At 52.0% G+C, this 13,508-nt stretch overlaps 2 protein-coding genes across 2 annotated transcripts in view; one reads left to right on the top strand and one right to left on the bottom strand.

Moving 5' to 3' along the window:
* Positions 1-2,561, top strand: part of NOXO1 (NADPH oxidase organizer 1) — a 3,356-nt gene extending 795 nt beyond the window's left edge. Inside the window, exons 4-8 of the mRNA XM_010084175.1 lie at positions 3-161; positions 425-618; positions 889-1,002; positions 1,308-1,410; positions 1,907-2,561. Of these exons, the coding sequence (XP_010082477.1) occupies positions 3-161; positions 425-618; positions 889-1,002; positions 1,308-1,410; positions 1,907-2,561 (1,225 nt within the window). The remainder of the gene's footprint in view (positions 1-2; positions 162-424; positions 619-888; positions 1,003-1,307; positions 1,411-1,906) is intronic.
* A 1,506-nt stretch (positions 2,562-4,067) lies between these two features.
* Positions 4,068-13,489, bottom strand: TBL3 (transducin (beta)-like 3; the record flags this gene model as incomplete). Its single annotated transcript, XM_010084174.1, has 20 exons — positions 4,068-4,270; positions 4,428-4,586; positions 4,961-5,032; positions 5,256-5,359; positions 5,851-5,909; positions 6,293-6,449; positions 6,722-6,792; positions 7,578-7,808; positions 7,947-8,097; positions 8,749-8,852; positions 9,384-9,442; positions 9,627-9,768; positions 10,102-10,298; positions 10,575-10,671; positions 11,107-11,182; positions 11,461-11,628; positions 12,088-12,172; positions 12,677-12,818; positions 13,104-13,151; positions 13,388-13,489. Coding segments are annotated over 20 exons (2,337 nt in total), but the record flags the coding sequence as incomplete, so codon positions are not given.
* Positions 13,490-13,508: the final 19 nt, after the last annotated feature.

The raw sequence follows: 13,508 nt of genomic DNA, 5'->3' as shown, positions 1-13,508 counted from the left end.
AGGAGTGGGAAGCTGAACAGGTGCCTGGAGATCCTGAAGCTGCTGGAGACGTACTCCCAGGAGCTGCTGAAAACACATGCGAAAATTTCCCAGGGGGAAGATGTGATTCGGTTTTTCACGGCACAGACCCAAGACCTAGATCCCTGCTTCCCTGAAAACAGGTGTGAAATCATAGCTGTGGTTTTTGTTTGTGTGTGTCCTCGGGAAACACAGATGTTGTGGAATATGGGTAGAGGAGAAACAACCGTTACACCCCGGGCAGCAGAGCAGGGAAAATCTACCAAATGCTTTAAAGCACGTGTCTGTTGTTTCTGGTGCCTGAGCTTTTCTCAGCCTACTGCAGAGAGGATTTTACCAAAATTAATACTAAACTCAACCTTCCATGTGAGATTTCAGTAAACTGATATTAACCTTGACTTTTCAGTGTTGTGATCATGCCCTCAGAAATCGGAGGGGAAAAGAAAACCCAGACACAGGTGCAGCCCTCCTCGATTACACATCCCCAGACATCCCAGAGCTACCGCTGCATCGAAACCTTCGAAACCAAAGACACAAAGAACAAGGCTTTCAAAGTCGCTAAGAAGGAAATTGTTGAAGTGTTAATCAAGGACATGACTGGTACGTGACAGTGATTCCCCAGTTGTACAATTTCCAGATTGATTTACAGCCTGACAGATGCCGAGTGGGTGGTGTCCCGGGTGCGGGTGGGTGTCTGTCCGCATGGTGTGCTGACCTGGATTTACATGGGAGGAAAGAGCTAAGCATCAGCACGGAGCTGCTCTGCAGAACACCCCCACGCCTCTTATGGCAGAGCAGCCCCTACCCTGGGATTACGGTCGTCTGTCTACTTTCAGGCTGTTCAAAACCCTTTTTTATTCTTTGCTGCAGGATGGTGGCTGGTGGAAAACGCAGACAAGCAGATAGCCTGGTTCCCAGCCTCCTACCTGGAAGAGCTTGACAACCACAGGGACATCCAGAACGCCTGGAGCTCAGACGAGGAGGGTGAGTCTGCTTCTGGCTCCCTGGCACCCCACCAGTGGCTCTGGGTTCAGGATTACACCGCATTCCTCCTTCAAAAAAATTAGTTCTGCAAAAAATCCCCCCCATTTAACCACTGCCTGGAGTCCCTGCCTGCATCTCTGAAGCTCTCACTTTCCACCAGCTGTGGGTCTCTGAGCAAACCCGTCCCTTGCAGGGACTCTTGCCCTGCAGCTCTCGCCTGCTCCCCAGGGCGGCTGAGCTGGTCAGCCCAGCGATGGGGGGATCGTGTCTGCCAGGCAAAACCAACCTCCCCCTTCTCCCTGCAGGCAGCCTGTACTTCGTTGTGCAGGGCTACGAGTCGCAGAAGGCAGATGAGCTCTCGCTGAACAGTGGCGTGGTTGTGGAGGTGTTTTTCTGGTGGCTGATCCGGTGAGGAGGCTTTGCCCAGGGAGCCGATTACCTGCTGCAGGTGCTCCTTGAGTGTCCCCCCCCCATGGGGGGTGCAGAGGGGCTCCCCCCGAGCTGCCTGCCCTGGGCTAGGGACGGTTTTCCCCTTCCTCAAGCCCCATGTACAGCTTTGGGCTGAGTCCTCACCTGCTTCCCCTGGGCTCTCTGTGCCCTCCCCTGGGTCTGAGGGGGGAGAACGGCTCTTAGAATCACAGAAGGTTTTGGTTTGGAAGGGACTTTAGAGATCACCCAGTGCCACCCCCTGCCATGGGCACCAGGGGGCCGGGGCCGCCTTCCACTAGACCAGGTTGCTCAAGCCTCATCCAGCCTGGCCTTGAACACCTCCAGGGATGGGGCATCCAAAGCTTCTCTGGACAACCTGGGCCACTGCCTCACCCCCCACACAGGAAAACATTTCTTCCCAAGATCTCATCTCCATCTCCCCTTCTCAGTGTTGCTTTTCCTCTGTCCCCCTCAGATACAACGGCCGCACCGGCTACATGCCCTCCGTGTTCCTCCAGCCCTACAAGAATCCTCACCACAAGCTCCAGACCATCATCAGCTGCGGGCTCAACGTCTCCACACCCAACCTCTGCTCCTCCCCGACGCCTCCCCAGCCCCGGGATGAGGTCGTGGGACATCGCAGGGCGCAGGCTCGCTCTTCCCTGGACCAGGCTGAAGAGGATGCGAGCGCTCTGAGAAGCAGATCAAAGTCTCTGCCCAGGGCCAGCTCCACCCCGGACTTGGAGTCAGACAGCTCATCCCTCGACTTGGGGAGCAGCGGCGAGCGGGACGGCCAGCTGCGCTGGCAGCCTGACTTATCCCGATCTCTGCCCGAAGTCGAGCAGGACAGGAGCTCTCCCGGGCTGTGTGCCTTGGCCACGCACAGCGACAAGACTCCACACCTCACCCACAGGGACAGGAACGATTCTGGCTTTGTGGAGCTGGCCACAGCTGATCTCAGTCACTCCCTGACTGACCCAGACTTGGCCACTTGTGTCCCCAAGGTGCCCGTGCGCCCCTCAGCCCACGAGATCCTCCAGAAGTGCAGCACCGTCACCAAGCGAGCGGTGCAGCAGTCCTCCTCCCGGCCGGCCCTCCAGGCTCTGCTCCCTCTCCAGAGCGTGCACTAGTGCTGCCAGGGGGCACGGACCCCAACCCAGGCACCCTCCTCGCCAAAATCCCACCAGAGCCCTGGGCAGTGGCATGGGGACTGCTGGGGCTCGGGACTGTCACCGTCCGAGAACAGGGTTAGATCCTGACGGAGCACGCGTGCAAACATCACTTCCCTGGGTAATGCTGATTCGGCTGCAGCTCGCCCGGGGGGACCACGGGGCCAGGGGGGGCTTTCCTGGGCTCAGCAGGAGGGGATTGAGGGGTTTGACTTATCGGGGAGTCACGGCAGCTGCTCCTGCATAAGTTCAGGTCGCACAGGACTCAGTTAATTCTCCCTCAGCAGGTGTTTCTCCTGCAGAGCAGCAGGTGAACATTTCACCGTTGTTTGTATTGTTCCCGGCTCCGGGGCTGGCTGGCGGGGTGCTGCACCACCCTGGGGAGCAGAGTGAAACCCAGACAGAGCGAGCGGCTTAGAGCCACCCGTGAGATCCCGAGCTGCAATTATCTTCACTGTCATTTATCTGAAGCCCCTATTTTATATATTAAACACTTTGATTTTTGGTGTTTGGGGTTTTGGGGGTTGCGGGGTTTTTTTTTTCAAGGTTAGATCAACTCGGGTAGCAGAGAACTGGCCATCAAACGTACAAATGGGCTGGAGCGGCTCAACAGCTGTGAGAACAACCAGCCTGCTGGCTCTGAACCTCATCTCTGTGCAGGCACAGAAACAAACACGGTTGGAGCACAGCTTGTTTCCCACCTGGGTAGGGGGGCCAGAGCTCCTTTTAATGAACAAAACATTCCCCTTTCAAGGGGGTGTGACAGTTACTGAAACTTAGAGCAATTCTCATCCTAAACTCATTCGCTAGAATTGAGTTAGAAAAATAGTTACAGGAAAACTTAAGGCTTCTATATAGATTGCCACCTTTGGTTTTAGTTATTCTCTCAAGTTTTTTTTTTTTTTTTTTGAAACAAGCAATTTAACCAACTTGTGAGGTATTTCTGTTGTTCTAAATTTTATACATTTTTTGTCTCTGAAATAAAATAAATGTAAATATCTATGAAGATTTCTTGTCTTTTTTCTATGTCAAAAGATTGCTAGCTGGGGAATTAAAATTGTGCTTATCTCGCTCCCAGGCACTAACATTCGTCTGGGCACCGGTGAGACCCCTGCCTTGGCCCAGGCTGCGTTGTGCACAAGCAAAGAAAATATTCAGTGACACAGCACTGAGCAGCGCAGGCTCTGGCTGGGCTCTGGGATGCGATATGACCTTGCCCATAGTGTCTCCCAACTCCATAAGTCTTTAAATCCCCAGTAAAGACCAGCTGCTTGCTCAGAGCCAGGTTCTGCTTCTCCTCCACACTAAGTGCTGCTTGAGTGTCTGGGCCTGAAAATTCAAGGTGTGGGTGAAAAAAAAAAGAAAAAAGAGAAACCACAGCTTGGCCAAAGAAATGACCCCTTCCTCTCATTAAGCCCCAAGAAGACTGAATGCTAAACTTGTTTTAGAAATCCAATTTAAAAAATTTATTATAAAATACAGGAATATTCCAGCTGCTGTACCTGGTGGGAGCAGTTCGGCCTCTGCCCTGCAGAAACAGCAGCTGGTGGAGGAGGGTCACAACGCCGCGTCGTCCTGCTGGGGCGCATCCGCCAGCCTCATGTTCTGCCACATGAAATCGATGAACATGGAAGCCTGCAGCAAGCGGCTCAGCCTCTGGAAATGGCGCTCTGCAAGAGAGGAACCCAACGGTTAGCATCACAGGGGAGAAAACTCAGCAGAATGGGGTGAAAAGGTCTCTCTCCTCTTTAGACCGAGGCAAAGAGGGAACATCCTAACACAGGCGCAGAGCTCTGGCTGGCCGCCCATCCCTGCGGCGTCACTCACCGGTGTACGGCAGCAGGGACTCCACCGCGGATTTAATGCCCGAGTACTGCAGGAGGCTGTCCGGTGCTTCGTGCTTCAGGAGGGTTTCAATGACGGCTTGAGCCTCGTGGCAGTTTCGAGAGTTCGTATTCCACGTCACCAAGAAGGTCAGCACCGCCTCTGGGGAGGAAGGGGTTCATACGCACCGGCTGTGCCACAGGTGCTGGCATGCAGGCGATACCAAAAGCATCTCTTCATCTTACGGAGCGTTTCAGCTCCCACCCACTGGGATGCCCAGAGGGGCAGAACCACACAAAACCATTTATCGAGCTGTCACAGGGACATCCCAAGCAAGGGAGGTGACAAAGCCACTCGCAGAAGCTCAGAGCAGCTGCGGGTGCGCAGCAGGAGCAGCACCGTAAGAAAGCAGCTGGCCCTGGGCAGCAGCCCTGCTTCAGAGGTGAACGCTGAGTCCAGCGAGACTCTTCATTTCAGTCAAGAAAACGAGCCTGTAACCTGAAGGGCTTTAGCACTTAAACCCCAATTCAACAAACCTTTCTGATCCTTCCGGAGTCGAACGATGTTCTCTTCCAAGTGCTTTCTCCCATCAGTTTCCTGGAGGATGGCTGCAGCAGAGAGAAAGGAACAGTTCACGCCAGAGCCCAGCCCACAGGCTGAGAGCAGGGAGAGCATTTGGGATCAGGGTGATCTCCCTTGGGAAAACAGGAGTCATAAGAGAAAGAGAAAACTGGGGCTTCAATCAGACTTGTAGTCTTTGTGTACGTGGAAAAGATGTTCTGGAAAGCAGCAAGGGCAGGAAAATGCCTTCAGAGCACACCGTGGACTCACCTTTGACCACCATCAACACTGTGTGCGGACGATCCAGAGAGATTGCCAAGCCTAAAGCTTTGAGATACCTTTTCTCGTGAAGCAGGTTAGAAAGCTCTTGCTCTCTGGAAAACAAATCAGGGTCAAGAGAGTGAGACAACTATTTGGCTGGTGGAACAAAATACAGAAAGTAGCAGCTTTGGCAAGGACAGCGTGCAGAGGTTTAAGGCTGAGAAGCTAATCCTGCTTGCCACCGAACGCCGCAGTGCCCTCAGCGCGCAGATCATCATCCCGGCACGTTCACGGGCTCCCTGAACTACTCCGTGCTGGCTGAAGCAGGAGAAAGTGAAAGTAAGTTCTGGCAGTTTGACTTTGCTTATCTTAGCACTGCATAAAAATGAAACCAATCAACTGTCAAGCTGACAGTATCACAGCAAGGCTCTGCAGGAGCTGAAGATAAACCACCAACTAGAAGAGACTGCTGTGCCTTGCCAGCCTCTAAACAGCCAAATGATGTCACGCTCGGATTAGCCAGAGCCGGGCGGCCGCAGGCGTGGACACTTGCACTGGACAGAGTTTGCCTTTCACAGCTCATCACCGCACAGGATTGACTTACTTCAGAATCTGCTCCTCCTGTTTAGCTTGTGCCTCCTTCTCTTCAATTTCAGTGACATCCTGTAGGAAAACAGAACAACTTCCTCAAATCTTCCTTTCATACAGATGAATTTGTTATTTAGCCATCAAGTGAGCAGGAGACCGGTTTCTGCAGGAAGATCTCTAGGTCAAGTAATTTCAGTGTTAAATCCAGTAACTCACAACTTCCCCCCAACCACCTTCACAACAGGAGCGCTGAGCAGGCTGCTGGGGCCCGGCTGCTGCTCCTTTGACACCATCAACCGGGGAAGTGCAGCACGGCCGAAAAAAGAGCCCCAAATGCCCAGATACGCCTTCCTGACCCCATTTCAGAGTGCAGAGAATGAGGAGAGCACATGGCATGCTGGAACAGCGAGGATAAGCCACGGGGATCCCAAGCTTTCCAACTGGACCCCGAACTGTACCTTCCACAGCGTGATGCAGGAGTCGCTGGACGCTGTCACAACCATGTCATCTTGCTTGTTAGAGTGAAGACCCCAGATTTTATCCTCATGACCATCTAACGTTTTCACACACTCATTTGTTTTAATTGTCCAGAGTTTTAAGAGACCATCAGATCCACTTTTGGAAGGAAAAGAAACACAACAACAAGGATCAATGGACAGATCCATTCTTGCTCTGTCCCACCTCAAATATCAGGTGAACTTGTCCCATTCCAACGCCTTTCAAACAGGAACAGAATCAACCAAAAACGTCAAGGGCGAGATGCACACTCTTGCCAAAACTAAATCCACTGCACAAGACTCTTCCCTCTTGCTGCTGCTATCAGCAAAGAGATTTCTCTTCTAATTAATTTTGGCATCTTCCTCTAGACTCCAGGGGTAGGCACTTACCTGCTGAGCAGCTGCGTTCCTCGACTTACGAAAATGATCTTCAGTACAGAGGCGTCGTGACCTTCAAATGTCTGAAAAACATAAAGGAAGCTCAAAGGCGTTAAGAGTTGTTGCCCAGCCTTTCAAGAGAGTCCTCTTTCAGGGAGATAATACACACTCCAAAGCCCAAATAGGCCAGTTCCAAAAAGCAGCCTCTGTCCTCAGGACCTTCACTTAGTGCAGGCTGAAAGGCCAGTAGGAAATCGCTTGTCCCCATTCTATTTTTTCAAACAACCTGCTTGTTTAAACTTGTTGGCCAAGGTCAAATTGCAAAGGGGCTGAAGGTGAGGCCAGCTGCACGGTGTGTCTCCCCAAAAGGTTGATTCCCCTGCCCCTGCCCGAAGCACCCATCCAGCAAGTTGCTGCTGGGCAGAACACGGCACAGAGGCAGCGAACGCCTTCTCATGGTCTCAGCGAGACACCACTGGACTGGAAAGGTAGTTCTCCTATGAAGAGTGAGTCTGAAATGTAAACTCATGCGGTTTTCCTTCAGGGGCACAGCCATGCCAGGCACAGCCAGCTTGCTTTCAACAGCACAAATGTCCTTTTCCCCTGCGATCAGCTGCGCTGCTCATCGGTAGCCAGAGCAGAAAGCTCACCTGAGCACTGCGCAGATGCTCTCATCCTGGAGCTCTGGGTGCAGGTCACAGACCCACGATCCTGGAGAACAAGGCTGGACCTGGAGAGCATTTCCTTACGCACAGCCACCTCGCTCCATTTCAGCTGCCCTAACTAGCCCACGCTTTTCTAAAGCAGCCTTCATCCCCGTAACGTGCAAGGGTTGCCCAGAGCAAGGGGCAGCCTGAGCTCTTATTACCTTCAGACAGCTGAAGTCCCGCAGACCCCAGAGCTTCAGGGTCCCGTCTGCTGAGGAGGTGGCCAGGATCTGATCCACCGGGGAGAACTGCACACACCAGATTCCACGCTTGTGGCCAGTGAAGACACCCAGCAAAGAGCAATCGGAACAGGACCAGAGCTTGGCCAGCCGATCCTGCGAGCCCGTGGCAATGAGCCTGTCGTTCGGAGAAACCGCCACGCTGTTGATGTCCTAGGGAAGTCACACAAGCAGAGAGTGCAAAGGAGTTTAGGTCTTTGCTCTTGCTGTTGGACAGGTAACAAACACAGGGTACGAGACAGGAAAGATTTCAGTACTAAAAGCACGTTCTAACGTCAGGTGGAGCTTTACCTTGTCATGACCCCTCTCGGTCACTTTTGCACAAAGGGTTTCCGGACTGGAGATCAAAGCTGCTTTTGCTTTGGAAGTGATGGATTCTGGGATGTTCCAAATCTTGATTGTGCAGTCCTGGCTGCTGGTTACTACGAAGCTTTCTTTCAGTCTGAAAGGAATAAAAATGTCAAGTGTATGGAAATAAACCAGTGGCTTCCCCTGCACAGAAGAAAACACCTTCTCTTCGCCCACCAGGATGTACACACATCCAGTCACTCTGCCAGAGTGCTGTCATGTTCCCTCAAGCCATCCTACATTTTACTTAGGTCCCTGGGACAGCCTCCAGCAGTTCAGGCAAGAGCACTGTTAGCTCTCTTCATTTACAAAGACATATAGCAGCTCTCGAACAGGCAAGCGGGGCTTCCAGACTGCTGGGCAGCACGAAGGAAGGAGAAGAGCTGATGACCAGACACGCTATTCAAGCAAGCACAGCACCTTCACAGATACACCCCCTTCACTCCCCCCACCCCTCCTCTCCAGAGCACTCCAGCTTTATCTGGCAACTTATCCAGCTGCTGCTCTTTAAGGCAAATGCAAGTTAGACTGACAAAGAAATGCAATCTGCACAATTTATGGACAGATATCCATAAAAAAAAAAAAAATCACCCTTCCTTCAAACTCAGAGCACCGTGACAAGCTGGGACCAAGACTGAGGAACAGCCTGGCTCCGAGGCAGGCGTCCACCAAAACGTCCACCCTGAGGACCGGCAAAGCCACGACTCACGCTTGCAAAGGCAAACCCTTGTCTGATTTTTATTACCTTGAGCAGGAGACGGCGCCCACCCCATGCGCATGACCCAGTCCTTGGGCAACACAGCTCACGCTTCCATCTTTGCTCATCCGCCAGACCCGAAGGCTTTTGTCCTGTAACGGGAGAGGACGTCGCTGTGCTGTTTGACAAGCGGTCAGTTCCCCGTGCGGTCGCCACACCCGGGAGCCTGACTAGTCACTTCTTTTCAAGCATGAACCTTCGCTGCATTCGCCAGAGCAGGTGAGAGCAGGCACAGCCAAAGGCGGTGTGCTGCAGCCTGGGATTCCAGCGCGGAGGGTTAGCTCTGGGTGTATCCAGGCAGTCGGTGCCTCTTCTTCCAACATGGTTTTCTGCACACAGCTCCCCATCGGTCTCGCTCTCACATCTTTGAACGTTAATGCAGGAGCAAGACACTTGGAGAATGAGACATCTCCTTTCAGGCTGATCGAATACAATTAACCACATTGCCCCAGGGACAGCGTTAAAAAGGGACAGTGGAAGAACCTCATACTTGAGGAATGCAGCAGCCAGTAATTCTGTCTGAACAAAACCCCTTTCTGGATCAGCAAAAAGGAATATGACAACTCTGCCCATACAGGTCACTAGAAATTAAGAGTTTCACTAAATGAAGAAAACTGACCCACCTTAGCACAGCTGACGAACATCAGGCCTTTTCTGAAGACATCCAGAGCCAGAATTGTTTCTAAACAGAAGAAGAAAAATCAGCTGGGTGCAAAGTACTAGTGAAACTGGACAACAGAAATGTGTGAATTAACGAGTCCACTGCTTACTGGCTGGGGGACGGGTCTGGGACACTCCAGGTGTGAGAGAAGCTGGCTAACGAAACACTCGCCCATCTCCCACCCGTCAGAGCCGAGCACACGCACCTGTGTGGCCATAGAGGATCTGGCAGTGCGAGGTCGCCAGGTCAAACACCTTCAGCTGAGGGCTGTTGGTAGCCACCACAATGTGGGAATCACCAGGGCCCAGGAACTTCACATCCAGAACCTCATCGTTGTAACCGGCGAGCTGAGGACGGCAGAGCAGGAACAGTTTCCCAGTCAGCCGGACAGAGAAGCACCGACCGGCACCACGCTCAGCGAGGCTGCATTACTGTTACTGTTCATTTAATACTGCATGGAAAAAATCTGATCAGACAGAAACTGCTTTCCTTTTCCCACCTTTGTGTCTGGGCAATATTCCTCCAAACAACCCCACCAGTGAAAGCGGCTCTCTGGCTTGTAGCTCAGGAGCAGTTCAACAACAGGTAGGAGGGGAGGGCAGCGCTGTACAAAGCTTTTGCCAGACGCAGAGCTGATCCTCAGGTATGGATAAAGGAAGAGGGAGGCTGAGGGCTGTTACCTGCTTCCTGAGCTGAAGAGTTTGAGCGTCATAAAAAACAATGTTGTGTTCCACGGACACCGTGACAATCTCATTTCTCGCAGGCACGAACATGCACTGGGTGAGGCTGCGCTCGCTGGCCTCCTCCTTCGACTCGAAGGGCACAGGCTGGGTATGGACACACGCAGCTGTGGCAACCTCCCAAACTTTCAGGACACCTAACAAAAACAAAGATACAAATTACGGATCAGAGCCACTGTTTTAGATGGTGATTAGCCAAAGAACATAAAACAAACCCTGGCCTCACCTACTGGAAAAAGCTACGCAGCTTTACGGCAGGACTGGGAAGAGATCCAATCACAATCTTCAGTTCAAATTAAACTTTTTCGCAGTTTGAAAACACGCATATGTGTTTTCAAACACAGGCAATGCTATGTCCAAGAACAGTCCTTCCTCAACCTCTAAATCTGGCAGCAACGTGCCAGGACACTCACCTTTGCTGCCAGCTGTGACAAAGTGCAATCCTTGTTTCTTCACCCCCAGATGGGAGAAATCTCCCTTTTCAGGTAACAAGACAGCAGCTTCCACGGTCTGCAAAAGAGGTGGTGAAACACCAGCTGGGTGCAAGGGACCGCAGTCCCATTTCAGCGACCGGAGCTGTGTGACAGCCGGACGCGCACACACCACTCCGCGCTGCCCCAGACCGCACGGCTGCTGGGGACGGGCAGGCAGACACAGTGAGGGAACAAAGATTTTACACGACTGCCCTTTCCTCCTGCTCCAGTACTGGGCCAGGGGAGGCAGCAGTAGCACATATTTCCTCAAACTGCCCAGACATGACCACACCAGGCAAGGAGACAAAGACAATAAACAGCTTTAGACACAAAGTTTTACGATGCCTGGAAAGTACAAGGAAGAGAAACCCGATTTCATAATATATAGGAACCTAAAGAGGGAGAGGGACTGCAGGACTGTGACGTGGAAACTACAAAGGATCTCAAAGGAATAAAAGAAATGCAATTTCACCTCGTAGACAGGGACAGTTCGTTTACTTTTTCTGGTTTTCAGGTCCCACACCATGCAGATTTTATCACGGCCAGAACTGTAAGTTAAAAGAACAGTTTCAGTGCTAAATCCATTCAACTCAGGCTCTGGGTGCAAATTTGGAACTGCGGGAAAAAGCCCATGTGAAAGAAAACACCAGCCTTCACGTGACAGTGCAGTGTATTGCCAGAAACACAGAGTCAGCCACTGGCTTGTGGAGTCAAAGCAGAGACTGAACACTTGCAGCAGTCCTTCCCCGACCCCACAGAAACACCCAGTCTCTGGTAGGAGGCAGGGTGATGGGAAAAGAAAGGCGAAGCCTCTGCAAGGTTTTACCTAACGAGCGTGTTTCCGTCTGCAAACGCCAGCGAGGTGACAGCGCTGAAGTGGCCGTCCAGCATGGCAACGCATTTGCTGGAATTCAGGTCCCAGATGCGGATTTTGTAGTCAATTGAGGAGGAGAAGAGTTGCAGACGGGAGATATCGGGGTGGAACTCGACAAGGCTAGACAGAAGGAGATGCACTTGAACAGGACAGGAATAAACTATCCGGCATGAGGCCAATATTTAAATAAATACACATTCTACACAAAGAGTTCAACACATCAATTGACGGGAATTTGTAAGAGGACTTTCTTTGTAGGACGTCATTCCTCTGCCACCCACTGCAAAAATTTACAACTGATCTTTGCCAGTCTTTCCACGTTCTTTAACTATACTAGTTAGCAAGCACAGATATTCCACTTAGATCTCAACAAGTTTCTTGACCAAAGTCTTTCCTCTCTGGGCTAAAGTCAGTCATAGCCCTACTGCTTCACCAGACATTTCAAAAATCAGGAAACAGAAGAGCCCAGAACCTGCTCAGAATGAGCCTTTACGTTCCTTTAACTCAAGACCTTTCACATCAATCCCAGCATCCAAGTGCCACACTAACACCAGCCAGTGAAACACAACTCATCCTTACTGAACGACCCCTGAAGATCCTTTCAGGTTGTGTGTGCAGTACTGTTTGACCATATCCCAGATCTTAATGGTGCTGTCACAGCCGCCTGGGAAAAGAAGGGAATATAAGAATGAACTACGGAGGAGAGAGACACAGGAGGTCCAACATATCCGCAACTGTAAAACTCCATGGGTTGCAAACGCAGCAGAAAGAAAAATGATTCTGAAAGCAACCTCCCACACCAAGAGAAGCTCGCAGAGCACCTTTCACTTCCAGAGAGCTGGGCAAAACCTGACTGCTGGCAGTCAGACCTGAAGGACAGTGAAGTTACAGGTCGTGCCTGCCCTCCATCTCCAAGAGTCCCCGATCTGCACTAGGATAACGACGCCACAGTCTCATAGGTGCCCAATTTTTATCACTATTTTACTAAGTATGTTTTAGATTCAACATTGAAAAGATCCCTCATGATCTGTCAAGACACCACTTCTATCTAAATAAAACCTCTTCTGTGTCTGAATTCAGCTCACGACCTCAGGCTGTGTCCAGCTGAGACAGAAGCAGAAGTGTTTCAATATCATTCCCATCGCGTGACACTGCAACGGGGTCGTACCTGTGGCTAACAGTGTTGAAGTAGAGTCAAAGGCCATGCTAGCCACGGGTGCGATGTGCACGGCTTTCCAGGTGCGAACGCACTTGTTCTCTCGCCAGTTCCACTGCTTCAGCAACAGGGCTCGGCTCCCTGTCACCAGGATCTGTGCAAAAGCCAGGCAACGGAGAGCGTGATTAACTACTAATTAGATTTCACTTTCTTTCAGTGCCCATGCACACAGAAATGCCAGTTGTTGTGACATTGCTGAAGCTCAGTCTCTCAGCTTTCCTCTGACTCGAGCCCAGAAGGGGAGGCAGACGGAAGCGCGTGAGAAGCCTCTGAGAGATCTCTGGAAAAGCAGGATGCCTCCAGGCAGAACCTTCGGTGTTCACAGGCGTTATCGGGAGGGCTGACAGAGCAGCACAGAAACCACACCGCAAACACGTACCTCATCGTCAGGGCTGAGAATAAAGGAGGTGATATCCTCGTCGTCCTCCTATAAAAACAAAAGGTAAAAAGACCCCACAGTGAAACCACCCGTGCAGCGCTCTCAGGGCTCCTTTCTCTACGGGTGTTTGCTGGCACCCAGCAGCTCCTTAGGGCCAAGCCAGCTCCCCCCCGCCTGCCTCCTGAGCCCTTCCCTCCCCTCCGGCTCTTGGGAGCTTTGTAAGAGCCGCGACGGTGGGAAACCACCGCAGGAACCCCCCCAGGCCGCGGGCGGGCCCCCCTCGCCTGCGGCAGGCTGTGCTGCAGGCCTCCCGTCTCCACATCGATGACATTCAGCTTCGTCCCACACGGGCAGAACATGAACCGGCCACCGCGGCTCACCTGGGAAAAGGGCACCGGGAGCGTC

Source organism: Pterocles gutturalis, unplaced genomic scaffold (assembly GCF_000699245.1).
Source record: "Pterocles gutturalis isolate BGI_N339 unplaced genomic scaffold, ASM69924v1 scaffold31980, whole genome shotgun sequence".
NCBI classification, from domain to species: domain Eukaryota; kingdom Metazoa; phylum Chordata; class Aves; order Pterocliformes; family Pteroclidae; genus Pterocles; species Pterocles gutturalis.
The sequence above is the reverse complement of the archived record's forward strand: the minus strand, read 5'-3'. Positions and strand labels throughout refer to the sequence as shown.